Here is a 14,433-nt window from a genome sequence, read left to right on the forward strand (position 1 = left end):
TCGATTTTTTTATATTCCACATCTGTTGCACAATTGTTTTTGGTTCCTTCTTTTATTTTATACATCTGGCGATTCAGGATATTCCGTCAGTTAGAATTATTTTTTCTGGAAACTTAGAACCGTCTCCTTTGGTCCCAATACATTCGGTATACCTTTTGCTATCTACTTTATCTACCATGTGTCGGAAAAAGGAGATGTGGAGTTACAGGACGTAACAATATATATTTATATATATATATATATATATATATATATATATATATATATATATATATTCATATATACTTATATGTTTAGATTAATAACAACCTTTTCATTGTTCGTTTATGTATTCTAGTCAAACTATTTTACGCTTAAGATTATGCATAACGGGTTGGTGTTTCTCAAAAAGAATAACTATTTCAAATTTTTTTTAAAAAAAAAGAAGAAATATTTGTATATTTATAATGATTAAAAAAAAACAAATACATACTTATTATATAGTTCGCTTTTCTTACTAAGGGTTTTTTTTTTTTTTTTTTTTTTTTAAATGATTATTATATGCCTAATATAAAAATCCTTAACTTACTAATGAGTAACATACTATTGTATATATATGCGTTTATTATAACTTATAATTACGTGTATATATGATTTAATAATGGTAGTATTAAAAGTGATAATAATGACTTAAAATTAGATTTGCCCCGCCATTCTTAGCCGGCGCAGGCTGACCTGTTGCTCAACATTGTTGGGCCCGGATTTATAATTTAATATCACTCCGGGGCTCTTGTACGCAACCCTGATGTGTTCGAGCGCATTTGCCAGGTCTCGGTCCTGAAATCGCTCTTGCCCTGATGGAGAATTTCACCTCTGCGAACTCTCCCCAGGATGGCCGGATTATCCGGATTTGGCCCCATTGCTTCTCTAATAGGGCCCTAGCAAGGGCAGTGTCCCGCTCGGTCCATCCGGAGGGGTTGATGGGCCTGATACCATACGTCCCGCATGGTACGGCTTGCCACGGCTGCTCCATAAACCTCTCTTCCAAGCGGCAGCAATCAAATTTTCGCCGGTGAATTTTCCGCCCCCAATCTCGTAGGTGGATCGTGACGTCAGTGTGCGAGGGGACTTCCGTCACGATCCCCCTCTGCCACCGTCTTTTCTCTTTGACAGCGACCGTCGTCCCCACCTTGACGCAATCTGGCGCCAGCGTTAGGTTCTTCCCTATACGATTCATTCGAATCGACAAGTATTGGAGGAGCTCGTTCAGCTCCCCTTCTCCATTTTTGATCTTCACCCAAAAAAGGGTTGGCGACTCCACCTCCAACACTTGCACTTCTAGCGGGGAGCGAGTCAGCTGATGGGTGTCAATATAGGAAATGGTTGCCATATTAGTTTTCCTTTTCTTTCTTCTTACTCCTTTTTTTTCTTCTTTCTTACTTCTTTCTTCTTATTCTAAAACAAAATGTTTCTTTAATAATAAAGAAAAAGATATTCTGATTTTTATTTTAAAGATTCCATGGACATGAATTATAAAAAAAAAATGAAAGTCTGTTGCGTGTACGGAAATACACGAAGTAAATACGGTCGTAAAGAAAAATCTGTTGCATGTATGGTATTACATGTAATATGATTAAATTGAAGTTTTTTAGTGTCGTAGTTGTAGAGAATACGTTGCATTCTCTCGGGCTGGAAGAAGAGGATAATGTCGTTCCTGTTCCTCCTCGTGATTCATTTCCGGTTCTTCAATAGGAGGCAATTCATTTTTTTTTTGTTTTTCAATCTCTGGCTCAGGCATTTTCGGTGCGCTTGGTTTTTCATATTTTTGTCTCTTTTCTCCTAAGTGTAATAATAGTTATGTTAGTGAGTCCCAGATGGCTCCGATTAAATACAGAGACCATCCGTATACCGTATGCAGCGCGTACCCTTGAACGAGAGTGTCGAGAATTAATTTAACTCCGCGAATGCACAGAAATATTCCTAGCATTCCGGCGCTGATATTTCCAAAAACCAAAAATTTACTCCACATTTTATTCCATGCGGAGGTTGCTACTTTCTCTATTGATGCCTCGTCCATGAGATTAGAAATTAACCCTCCATGTATCGTTGTAGGTTCTCCCATTACTCCCCTTGCTACTGTATTAAGTAGCGCAGGTCGTTCTGCGGGGAACATTATGTGATCTCTTAGATGTTCGAGATCTTTTTCACTGTAAATTCCGCTGGCTGCAAGTGATCCTGGATTTGTATAATGCCATGTTGGTTTAGTCATAGGCTTTATTGTGGTGGGGGGTAAGGTTCGTTCCGGTGTGGGTATCATTCGATACCATCCGTCGTTTAAGAAATACATAGGAGGTATTACTCGATTGCATGAGATTTGAGTTCCGGTTCTGGTTAATATATGAGTTCGTGGTGATAAGAAATACGTTTCGTTATTTTTAAGTACTGGCAATTCGGAATAACATTCTTTTATATGTTGAATTTTTACATCAACAGGTGTACATTTTATTATATGTACAACTTCTCCGGAGATAACAGCCATATATCCAGGCCCTTTCATTATTTGATATGCAAATTCGTCAGGTGAATTTACTGCGATACTTAATGCATTTTTCAATACTTGTTGTTCTAAATTGCAGCGTTGTTTTAGTACATCTCGATATAATGAATTCATTTGCGAGCGGATATGTTTTTCTACGTATACAAATTTTGAGTTTACATAAGTAAATATGTCTAAATTTTCGACGGATAATGGTCGCTTTTGTGCAAATGAATCTCCTTTCGTGGTTTCCAAAATTAATAATTTAGGATGCTCGGTTTTTGTCAAAGTATATCCACATAACGGTTCTTCTCCTGTCTTGGTTAATGCAAATGTTATATCATGCGTAGATAATGAGTATACTATTTGCGGTTTTTCATAGAGTGTATCGAGCATTCGGTTTGCATATCCTTCATATAAAATATCGTAGTTATTAAATTTGCAATAATCGGTCGGTAATGTTTGCCAGAATGTATAACCCCCATCGATATCGATGCAATTATTATCTGTGTAAGTACATACAGTTCCTGATCTTAGGCGAATCTGATTCGCCTCCAAATTAACAGTAGCTTGATGAGTAATTAAAGTAATTGTTATTATGGCTTGTACGACAACATTGTCCCAGCTTCCGTAAGGGTCTGAATAATAACTGCCGGAACAATGTCCGTCGGTACTTGCAGTTCCTGCAAGCGTAATCGGTCGCATTACCGTTTGATTTACTTTTAATCCGTAAACGTGATTATATGTTGAGAATGAGAATGATCCTGTTGCGTGCATTTTCTTGCATTGATCGACTGTAGTCTCAAAAATATATTCGGCTTGCCCGTTGGCTACTGTTGAAATATGTGAGTGCATTCCGCAATGGTATACATTTCGATTTATTGAAACTTTACACTGTATTACAGGTATTCCCTCGAATTTAGATAATTGCAGCAGTTGTATGTAGGTTCGGTCTACCTGAGGCTGTGTTAACGGTATATTGCAGTTTTCAACATCCAGTAACGGTAAGGTTGTAATATTTAAATTCGCCGATCCACAATCATAACCGATTATTCCGTATGCTTTTTTAGTAATATGTGCTAAGATGACCGTGACAATAATCCATTTAAATCTCGAATCCATCTGAAAATATAATTTAAGTTTTTTTTTTATTCTCATCCGTTCGGTTTTATATATGATACTCGGAGTCTGTTTGGATGTACTACTTTCGTATTTTTCTTAATCCTTATTCTCACATTGTTTTTATTTAAAAATTCTAAAACTTCGTGGGGCCCTGTATATTGATTGCCGAATTTTCCTGGCTTTGGCCTTTTTAATAAAAATACATAGTCGCCGGGTTTAAAAATTTTCGGATTTATTTTCTTGTCGTAATGTTTTTTAGATTTTGCTTTTGCTTCAGTTACATTTCTGAAGGCATTAACCTGCAAATTATGGAGTTGTGTAACTAAGCTTATCAAATAATCATCGTAATTGGCTAATTTTTCCTCCGGACCGAGTGGTTCGTCCGTCGGTACTCTGGCTATTTTCCCGAATACTAGTTCGTACGGTGTATGTTTTGTTGCTTCATGTACACAAGTATTATAGTTGAACATGGCGAGTCCGACCCATTTGTCCCATTCCTTTTGTTCATTGGCGTATTGCTTTAAATATTCGCCAAGAGCGTGGTGAGACCTCTCTAACGAGCCGTTTGATTGCGGGTGAAATGCTGTAGTACGAAATTTTCGTATTCTAAATATTTTCGCCACTTTCTTGATTAATTCACTCACGAAATTCCTTCCTTGATCGGTTAAAATTGCCTTTGGGGCGCCTAATACACAGATAAATCTGTCTACAAATACTTCAGCTATTGTTTCGGATGTCTGATTTTGTAATGGTACGCCCATGCAGAATTTTGTCAGCTGGTCTTGCATGGTCAGAATATATTCATTTCCTCTGTCTGTTCTTGGCAGAGGCCCTACAATATCCATGGCAATTTTGTCAAAAGATGCTCCCGGTGTGTCAGTTATTAGCATGGGTTGTTTGGTTTTCACCCTGACTAATTTTTTTAACTGACACTGTAGACATTGCTGAATATATAGTTGAACTTCTTGTTTTAAATTTTCCTAGTAGTATTTATGTTTAATTCTATTATATGTTTTATTTACTCCGCGATGTCCCCCCGTTGGTGAACAATGCATTTCTCCGATTATCGACGATCGGAGATCTCTGGGAGGATATTTTATTGCTCCGTTGCAAATTATTAATTTCGTAGGTGAGTTTAAAAAGATTATATGTAGCAGGTTTTTAATTTTGCCCCAAGGTACATTGTTTATTAGATCGGTTTTCGCAATACTAACTGTTTGCAAATTTAGTTCATCAGAGATTATTCGCAAATTTTTTATGGCTGTAGATATGTATTGCAAAGTTAAAGTTGGTCCTTCCCGGACTCCTTCGCTGATTGGTAAAATAATGTGATAATATTTCTTGTATTTAATCAGTTGCGCTTCCCCTAAAGCAAGCATTTTAATTTTCGGTAATTCATTTCTCTCAAATAATTTTTGTGAACCAGAATCCAAAGGATTTCCTTCAATGTCAGTGAAGTATGTGATATTATCTTTTCGTAAGAATAGTAAGTCACGTGTTTCAATTATGTTGTTAGGTATATCTTGAATGTCTGTAACAACGGGTAAATTTCTATTTTCCTCTGTCTCACTCTCATCTTCACTTCCACTGTCGCTCTCTCTTTCCTTGTCAGATTTATCTACCTGCTCGTCCTCCTTTCCGATTTCCTTGTCTTTTAATAGTTCTGTCCTTGCCCTTTTTGCTGTAAGGCTTCGTGTTTGTATTCGGTGCTCTTCTGGTGGTTCATGAATTAACGCTTTTTCCACAATTTCCTGTGATGGTTCATTTAATTCCTGTTCCGTAAATGGTATTGAATCATTTTTGCTTATTTCATTTTTATTAATTTCCTTTTCTATTTCTTCCTCATCAGATAAATATAATTTGTAATCGTCGTCTTCTTCACTGTCATTATCGGATTCTTCTAGCATTTGCGCGATTAGTTCAGCATCTTTGGGATCGTTCGGATTTAATTTTTTCATAGGCTTAATTATGTTGCATTGCTTTTCTTCTACGGGATTTCTTGACAATGCATCTGCGTTTACATTCGTTTTTCCGGCCTTGTATACTACATCGTAGTCATACTCGGCTAATTTTAATCGCCATCGTAATATGCGCATATTTGCATCTTGCGCATTTTTGAACCAAAGCAATGGTTTATGATCCGTGACTAAAGTGAATTTTCGACCGTATAGGTATGGTCGAAAATGTTTCACACAATAGACTATTGCTAGTGCCTCTTTCTCGTACGTGTCGTATTTTACCTCATTCTCCGTCAATGTTCGTGATGCATATGCCACAGGTTGATCTTTGTTTATTATTCCCTGTGACAAAATTCCTCCTACAGCTATTCCTGAAGCATCCGTAGTTAAGATGAACGGTCGTGAAAAATCCGGATATTGTAATATGGGTTCTTCACATAATTTTTGCTTCAGCGATTCGAATGCTTCCTCTTGATTTGAAGTCCATTCAAATGCTGTGTCATTTTTTAATAACGCTGTTAATGGTTTAGCCAGTTTTGAGAAGTTAGGTATGAACCTGCGGTAATATCCCGCCAAACCCAGAAATTGTTTAATGTTCTTAGGCGTTTTGGGTCGTGGAAATGATTTGACGGCTTCCAGCTTTTTCGGATCTGGCGTTACGCCGTCTTTGCTAATTACATGACCGAGATAAGTTACTTTTGATTTCAAAAATTCACACTTATCCGGCTGTAATTTCAGGTTCGCCTCTCGCAACCGCTGTATTAATTGGTTGAATTTTCGTTCGTGTTCTTCTAATGTTTTTGCATATATGACTATATCGTCCATATATACAAATAATTCCCGGCCCTGCAGTCCCATTAACACGAGATCCATTAACCTCTGGAAAGTGGCAGGTGCCTTTTTTAATCCGAAGGGCATTCTTTCAAACTCATAATGCCCGAACGGAGTTGTGAAAGCCGTTTTATGGCTGTCCTTCGGATTTATTTTTATTTGATGGAATCCAGAAGCTAGATCACAGACGGAAAAATATTTAGCACCGCCTAATTGATCTAGTATATCAACAATGTTGGGTAATGGATAAGCATCTCCGATTGTCTTCTCATTGAGGCTTCTAAAATCCAACACCATTCTCCATCGTTTATTTCCTTGTGAATCGTCCTTCTTTGGCACGATCCATATGGGCGTTTTGTACGGTGACTGCGAAGGTTTTACTATTCCTCCTTTCAACAGTTCGTCCACTTGTTTATTTATTTCCTCTTTATGTTTTTGTGGAAAGCGATACTGCCGGGTGTTAATAGGTTGGTCATCCGTTGTGGGTATTTGGTGTTGCAGTACCTGAGTGAAGGTCAGCTTCTCTCCGGGTATGTGAAATCTATCCTGGCTCTTTTTAATGAGATCCGTTACGTTTTCCTTTTCGGTGGCGCTTACATGTTCTAAGCGTAATAATTTCATTATCTCAGAAAGGCGCTTATTTTCCTGCTCATTTATTATGGCTAGGCATTGCGCGCTTATTCTATCTTTTCTTTTTCCTTTGTCTGGACGAGAAGTCGTGGAATCTTCTATTATTTGTCGAGATTGTTTTTCCATGGAGGTTGATATTCTTGAAGATGGTTTATTAATTATAATTTTATTTTTATTATTATTAATTTTACATTTATCGTATAAATGTAACTTCTTCGTTAATTCTTCGAAGGTAATATGAGAGGGAATATCTTCATTATTTCTGGGTTCTCTGACTCGCGAAATTTTTAATTTTTTTATGATTTTTAAAGGATCATTTTTAGGTCGGAGGAAGTCAGATCACGTAGTGAGGTTTGGAAATTTCCTTTCTTGTGATTGATAGGAGTAGAATTTTTGGAAATTTTAGATTTTTTTTGTGAGGCTTGGAGATTTACCTCTTTATTTATTATATTTCCCGGCGATGTCCTGGCATCCTTCTCCTGGGCAATTAAATTTATATATTTTTCTTCTTTGGACGGGGTTTGGAAATTTCCCCCATCATTAATTTCGTTAAGGTTCTTACCAGGCGATGTCTTCGCATCCTTCTCCTGTGTAATTTTTATTTTATTTTTCTCTCTCTTTTTAATTTTCTTCTGGATTTTGTCTTCAAGAAATTTTTCATCGATGAAGTCTTGATGACAGAGATCGTTGCTATCGTGATTTTCTTCGTCATAGATTTTCTTGACTTCGGAGTCTCGTGACATTTCAACGGTCTGCCATTCTTCATTATTCTTCTCGATGTTTCCTACCTGCATCTCGCTTAACGGTAGTAGTTGTATTGTAGGTACCTGAACTTCAATAGGTTCGCTCAGTGTACTGATTATGTTTAGATAAGTCTTTCCGTCTTCATTGGTGGCGACGGTATCTCCCAGATAAATACCGTGAACGACTTTCATTCGCGGTACATATCCGACCTCAATCTCTGGATTTGAAATTCGTACAAAGAATAGAGATTCGCCCTGCGGTGGAACGGTAATTGTTTCGGGAGTAGAAAATGAAATTCTTTCCCCCGATATTTCTAAATGTCCTTCAGCATAGTCTATTCGCGAATTTGTTTGTTTGAAAAAATCATTACCCAATATTCCGGCTTGAGAAATCGGAAAATCTTTTGATACGATATGAAAGATTACTTGTTTTATAAATAATGGAATTATTACTCTACCGAGAGTATAGACTGGATAATCATTTATACCGTTTAATCTTAAAATATTCCCGTAATCGATTTTTAATTTATCTGAGATCAAATTTTCTTTTATTATATTCGGACCCGATCCAGTATCTAACATAAAAGTCGCGTTTCGATTTTGATTGTTTAATTTTACTTGAATCGTGGGTACATGACTATGCCTATCTAAGTTTACGGTGACCGGGCGAATTTCGAGCTCTATTCTTTGACTCATTTCCGGAGAGTTACCACTGGGTGTGAGATCCGTCCGGACCCCTGCTGCACACCCATCTTTGAGGGGCCACTGGCGTTTCCCGCACTTATTGCTTCACGCCTTTTGTTATTAGCAATCCTTAGTTCGCAATCATCTAACATGTGCCCTTCTTTTTTACAGTAGCGGCAGTGCTCTACCTCCTTAGAGCTGTTTTGCCTCGCATTATTTCGGCATTCTTTGGCTGAATGACCGAATCCTTCGCATATTTGACACGTTATTCGTGTTTTATGCTCAGTTGTTCTCGACTCTTGCTGTTTCCTCCAACAATTATTTGCGGTGTGCCCCGATTTGTCGCACCATTGACAGATTAACGTTGTTCTGACTTGATTGTTATTATTACTGTTGCCATTATTAAATCTGCAATTTCTTGCATTATGACCGGGTTTATTACAAATTTGACAATTAAATTTATTTTCCTGAATTAAGTTTATAAACCGGCGGTTATTGGTTTCGCGTAACCGACATTTTTCGGCACTATGTCCGCGTTTTTTACAAATTTGATAAATTAAAATCTCGTTTGGGGCATTAAAATGATTTCCTGTTTGTATCGTTAACTTCCTACAGTTCGAGGCAACATGCCCTTCTTTGAGGCATAACTGGCAAATTTCTCGAGAACGATCTGTATTCGATAATTTAGGGGTGGCTGAGACTTTACCGTGTCGTATTTCGGTAATTTCACGTAGCTCTCTTTCTATATTTAGAGCATCATTGACGGTTTCATGCACATTTAAATCCCTTTTTACCCTTTGCTCTATTTCTGCTTTTAACCCTCATATAAAACATTTGCATACATCTTTTTCTAAAGTGTTTTTAATTTTAGCTAATTGCTCATGTTACGTCAGGAGGATTAATTTTATTTAATTAATTAATCGGAAGGAATTCCTCGGAATGGACTTTGCCGGTAGGGTAGGGAGGTGACGTACCACCGAATTTATGTGTGATTCGAAATTCGAATCTACACGATTTTACGCGCAGATAATTATTCGGATTTCAATTGAGCGCGTAAGTGGTTCTTTTTAGAGAAAGGAAATGAATCCTTATTCTCTGGGATAGAACCGGGCGTGATTGATCGCTTAGACAGGATAGTTTAGGGTAATAATTAAATAATTAACCCACGATTTTAATAACACTAAATTAACAATTTAATTAAAACAAATGACTCTAATTACAAAATCAAAAATAATCCATAAATGACAAATGAACAGTTCAAAAAAAAACTCATACAGCTCGTTTAAAATATAAAAATAGAGTAAAAGTTTTTACTGAACAAATCAAATAGTAAGAAAACGGTAATATACGAATGAATAGATATAATTTTAACATGGCGGTGTCGAGTATTTTACAATATTTACATGAGTGTAAGGGTGTGCATGTGTGTGTGTGTGTGATTATTAATCTATGGTGACCTCTTCGATTTCCACCACCCTCGCCGTGGATCTCGGGAAAACGAGGTCAATTAATCGCATCGGAGCCAGGAAAGGAAATTCCACCCCGGGATAATAAATGAAAAAGTGAGAGTCAGGATCAGACCGAGCTGCCTGAATCCTGATCTGCTCTGGCTCAAAATGGTCAGGGCCGATGGAGAAGGCCCTTTCCGGGACAGGATCTGTCCACGGAGTACAGGCCCTGCGGAGGAGCTCCAGGAGAGGATCTATAACCTCTCTCGGTTCTGGATGCTCCTCGAGGATCTCTATACTCGGGACTGGAGATGGAGGTTGATCGGGGAAGTCTACTCCTGGGAGAGAGATTGAGTCATCTTCACCCAGAGAGTCGGCTTCCTCAGGTTCGAAGGGAAAAGGAGGTGGTGAAAGAGGAGAGGAGCAGGCTCTTGGCTCATCTCCGGGAAACCGTGGCTCGGAGATGAGGGAAGAATTCGGAGTATAAGAAGGAGTCGTGGGGCGGAATAATGCCGATCCAGGCTCCGTGGACTGAGACGAAAGATTTCGGTCGTCGGAAGGATTTGCAACTGACTCCTCTTCTTCCGGGAAATAGCCGAATAACGGCTCCGGATCGCCGCGGATAGGAGATGGTGGCGGTGGGCCTGGACGAGGAGACCAAGGTCTCTCCTCGTGGCGCGCGGGAGACACAAAAACCTCTTCACTTGGTGCCGCCGCGAGAAGGTATTGTACGAAGAAGCGGCGGACTAACTCCCTCAGATTTTTGATCTGCTTATTCCGCCGCGCCCGACTCTTCCTCAACGTTTTCTTATTGAGAGATTCCACTAAAATTATTAATTGATTTTAATTAAATCTGAATTGAATTTTTGGAATGTTTAATAACAATGGAGGGAAGGAGATTCGTCATCGACGAATTCCGAAGGTCTCGATCCGCCCATGAAAGATTCCGCATAATCTATCTTTGGCGAGAACCGCTTGCCGATTCTTTAGCCGAGAACAGTCGCCAAAGTTCCAGCGATATTTCGCGGAGTTGACCACAGAAAATCGCTAGTTTTTCGACAGCATGTCTCAACCGATGTTCGGGAGCAGATATTCTCACACATTTAACAGATCACAGGAACAATCAGCACAAAATCAAAACCGCGGAGCCTCGACTCAGACATTTCTTTCTCTCAGACAACACTTGAAAACAATTAATTAAGATAAATACATTTAGTGGAATCGTGTTTTTCGCCCAGATACATATTAAAATCGTTGGAACTTACTTTTAGGAGATCTTCAAACTGCTTCTTCAGATTGGCTTGCACACTCAAGACACTCACGTGAGGTTTTAGTAAAACTTATTCAATTGTAGCTAAGATGCAAGAGAGCGTGCTCAGCCTGAGCACAAGATTTTATAAGCTCGGAAAAGGGGAGGACTCTTCCCAAATTTTCATTTTTCTGAGATTCTAATCTCTCATTTGCAGAGCTTATTCCTCCACTTTTCCTATCTCAAAATTATTGGGCACTCGCACTTCATCCCTTCTCTATTTTAAGTTTTCGCCCTTAGTTTCTAGATTTTGGTGAGGAGTTCCCGAAATCCATTGGTTTTAAGGAAGTAATGTGCCTACGAAGCACCCCCGCTTCAACGAGTTACCCCTTCCGAGCCTTCCAGAATTTTTCTATCATTTCCATCGAGAGATGGTTAGGTAACTCTTACTTTCCATATGACATATGGTTACCTGGCTTTATTGCCTTTGCCTGCGTCACATACTCCGGTAATTTCGGGTCTCTCGCGCCCTTGGTTTTTCTAAAGCTCGGGATCGGTACGCAATTACAATTTTAAGGAAAAGTTATTTTTCTTTCCCTATGACAGACAGGTTATCAAAGTTGAAATATTTATGAGCTCTTAAATTTTGATTTTTTTGTGTTATGTCTAGACAAATTCTTTGTCTGACATCCTGTTGGCGCCCGTTCGTAATTTGTTACATGTTTTTTATGCTTCCACGCAACAAATTGTCCCGGAATATGTGGACGTCTATTGAATTTATTTTCTGAAAGACTCTGAAATTCCTTTTTTTTATATTACAATGGACTACGGTCTACCTTCCCCTTAACTAAAATTTTAATATACGTCGAAAAAAAGAGACGCGGAGTCGGAGACGTAACACTCATAATCATCAATCATTCTTTTATGCACGTCCATTATTCTGTTTCCCAGAAGTCTCACTCTGTTAGCATACGTGATTACGTCTTCTTCGTTTTTTTGATATACTCTGCCCAATTCTCCCTGTAGTTGATAAACATTTTTATCTTGTCCAAAAATGTTCTCTAAAAATTTTGTTAATTGAGCCACGGTATTAAATTCTACCCCCTGGATCGTTCGTCGAGCTTCGCCTGTTATCCGCGTTCTAATTACTTTCGCGAATTGTTCCTCGGCTTCGGGAGGCAACATATTCTTTGCCTCCTCACATCCTTCCACAAAATAATTTATGGAGATGTTTTTGCCTTCAAAGAAGGGAACCGCCTCTACCGCGTATTTTAATGTGACGAACGGATTTGTATTCGCCATTTTCTTAGGTTCTACTACGGGTTCAACCTTGCTATAATACGCTTGTAGTCGCTTTGGCGCCAGGGGTATTCGGGTATCGTCTAATTTAATTGTAGATCCCTCCGTTACCTCGGATATATCAGGCAAAGGAGTAGATACGCTTTCAGTGATGGTTTGTAAAGGAATAGGTTGTTTAGATTGTGGATTTTTGGACACAGTAGGTGTCGAGGTGTGTATCTGAGTTTGTGTCTGTTTTGGTTTAGACGATTGCTCTACCGCAGCTTTATAGTTTTTATCTACTTCTTCTTTATCGGATTTTGCTCTGGTCTCCATTTGCGAAAAACTACGCTCACTATCCCGGACGAGCCCCCAAAAATTGGTAGTATGTTACGTCAGGTTTGGAAATAATTCTAGTAGAAGGATTACCGCTTCTCAATGATTAAGGAAATGGTTTGAGAGCAGGTAAAGGGTAGAGAGAGAGAGACGCAACTACCAATTCTTGCGTGACGCGTGAGAGACAACGCCACGCGTATTAAGCGCTAGGAATGTATTTGAACGACAAAAGATTTGAGTTAGCGCGATTTTTGTTCTTTTGAGGGAAAGAATTTTACTTCTTGTTCCCAGGGAAAGAACCGGAGGTGTTTTTCGCAATAAATGGAGCTCAAAGGTTCATTAAAAAGAAAATTTCAGTACTCAGATTTTAGTAGGATTTAATTTTAACATTTTTATTCTTCTGAGTGAAGCGAAATAGAGATGGTGGAATATAATTTTAATAGTATTAATAACAAAACAAGAAGTTATAAACTGATTAAAATTTAATTAAATATACTAAATTAAAATTAAAACATTTTTTTTTTATTATTATTAACAAATTACGCGGGAAATAACACAAAAATTCTATAATAATAATAATTAATCGAGATTGATTTCAATTATTTCCGAGATCTTAGCTGACGATCTCGGAAATACTCGATCAATCAGCCTGACCGGAGCTAAGAAAGGGTGTTCCACCCCGGGATAAAATATGAGGACGTTCTGATCAGGAGATGCCCTACTGGCCTCTCTCCTGATCTCCTCAGGATCGAAGGAATCAGAGCCTATTGTAAAGGCCCTTTCAGGGACGGGATCCGTCCACAGAGAGCAAGTCCTCCGGAGGAGCTCGAGGAGAGAATCTACGATCGCTCTAGGTTCCTCTTGCCCGCCGAGGAACTCCACACTCGGGGCGGGGGAGGGGGAAGGCTCTGGGCCGTCAGACTCTTGCCAAAAAACAGTATCGTCGTCAGCAAAGGAGTCGACCTCCTCAGGCTCCCCAGGATGAGGTATCGGGGACGGAATAGGAGAGGAGCATGCTCTAGGTGCAGCTCCTGGAGAATGAATCGAAATGTCCGGAGAATAGGAAGGAGTCGTAGGGCGGAACTGCCCCGAATCAGGCTCAGGTTCGGTCGCGTTGCCGCTTGTGCTCGGCGGATTCGGAGAAGGGGGAAGTTCCCTGGGTAACTCAACGTTCTGGGGAACTTCCTCGGGAGCCGGTGAAGTCGGGGGCGCTGGGGGTTGAGGCGACCACGACCTCTCTCCTCTTCTTCGGGGAGGGTCGGTTCTTATCTCCCCTGGCGCCGCCGCGAATAAATATTGGATAAAGAAACTCTGAATCAGGTTCCTCAAATTCCGTATTTGCCGATTACGGCGAGCCCGGCTTTTCTTGAGTGTTCTTAAATTCGATGATTCTACTAAAAGGATTTCATTTTAATGAATTAAGTTAGTAAATGAATTATGGAGAGGAAAATATGCCTGGGCATCACGTCTCACAACTCCTTTCGGATCTCTCCGTCGTCACCCTAAGCCCCCTTGGTTTCTCTAGCCAAATGGGGCCTTACTCAAGTCAAGGTTTTGATAGTCACCATTTATTGGCGGCATATCGCAACTCCCGACAAAAGGAAGCCCACTAGGCAGGTCGAGGCACCCAAGAAAACAG

General features: G+C 39.3%; 1 protein-coding gene across 1 annotated transcript; it reads right to left on the reverse strand.

Annotated features, from left to right (window-relative positions):
• Positions 1-1,816: 1,816 nt before the first annotated feature.
• LOC139107395 (uncharacterized) lies at positions 1,817-3,673 on the reverse strand. Its single transcript, XM_070664967.1, has one exon. It carries the CDS (start codon positions 3,671-3,673, stop codon positions 1,835-1,837), a length of 1,839 nt encoding a protein of 612 aa, XP_070521068.1. The 3' UTR covers positions 1,817-1,834.
• Between the last annotated feature and the right edge of the window lie 10,760 nt (positions 3,674-14,433).

This window comes from Cardiocondyla obscurior, linkage group LG13, assembly GCF_019399895.1.
Source record: "Cardiocondyla obscurior isolate alpha-2009 linkage group LG13, Cobs3.1, whole genome shotgun sequence".
Taxonomy (NCBI): domain Eukaryota; kingdom Metazoa; phylum Arthropoda; class Insecta; order Hymenoptera; family Formicidae; genus Cardiocondyla; species Cardiocondyla obscurior.

Excerpts from the sequence above, each read along its gene's own strand:
- LOC139107395 (XM_070664967.1), bottom strand. The coding sequence starts at position 3,673 with ATGAGAATAAAAAAAAAACTTAAATTATATTTTCAGATGGATTCGAGA.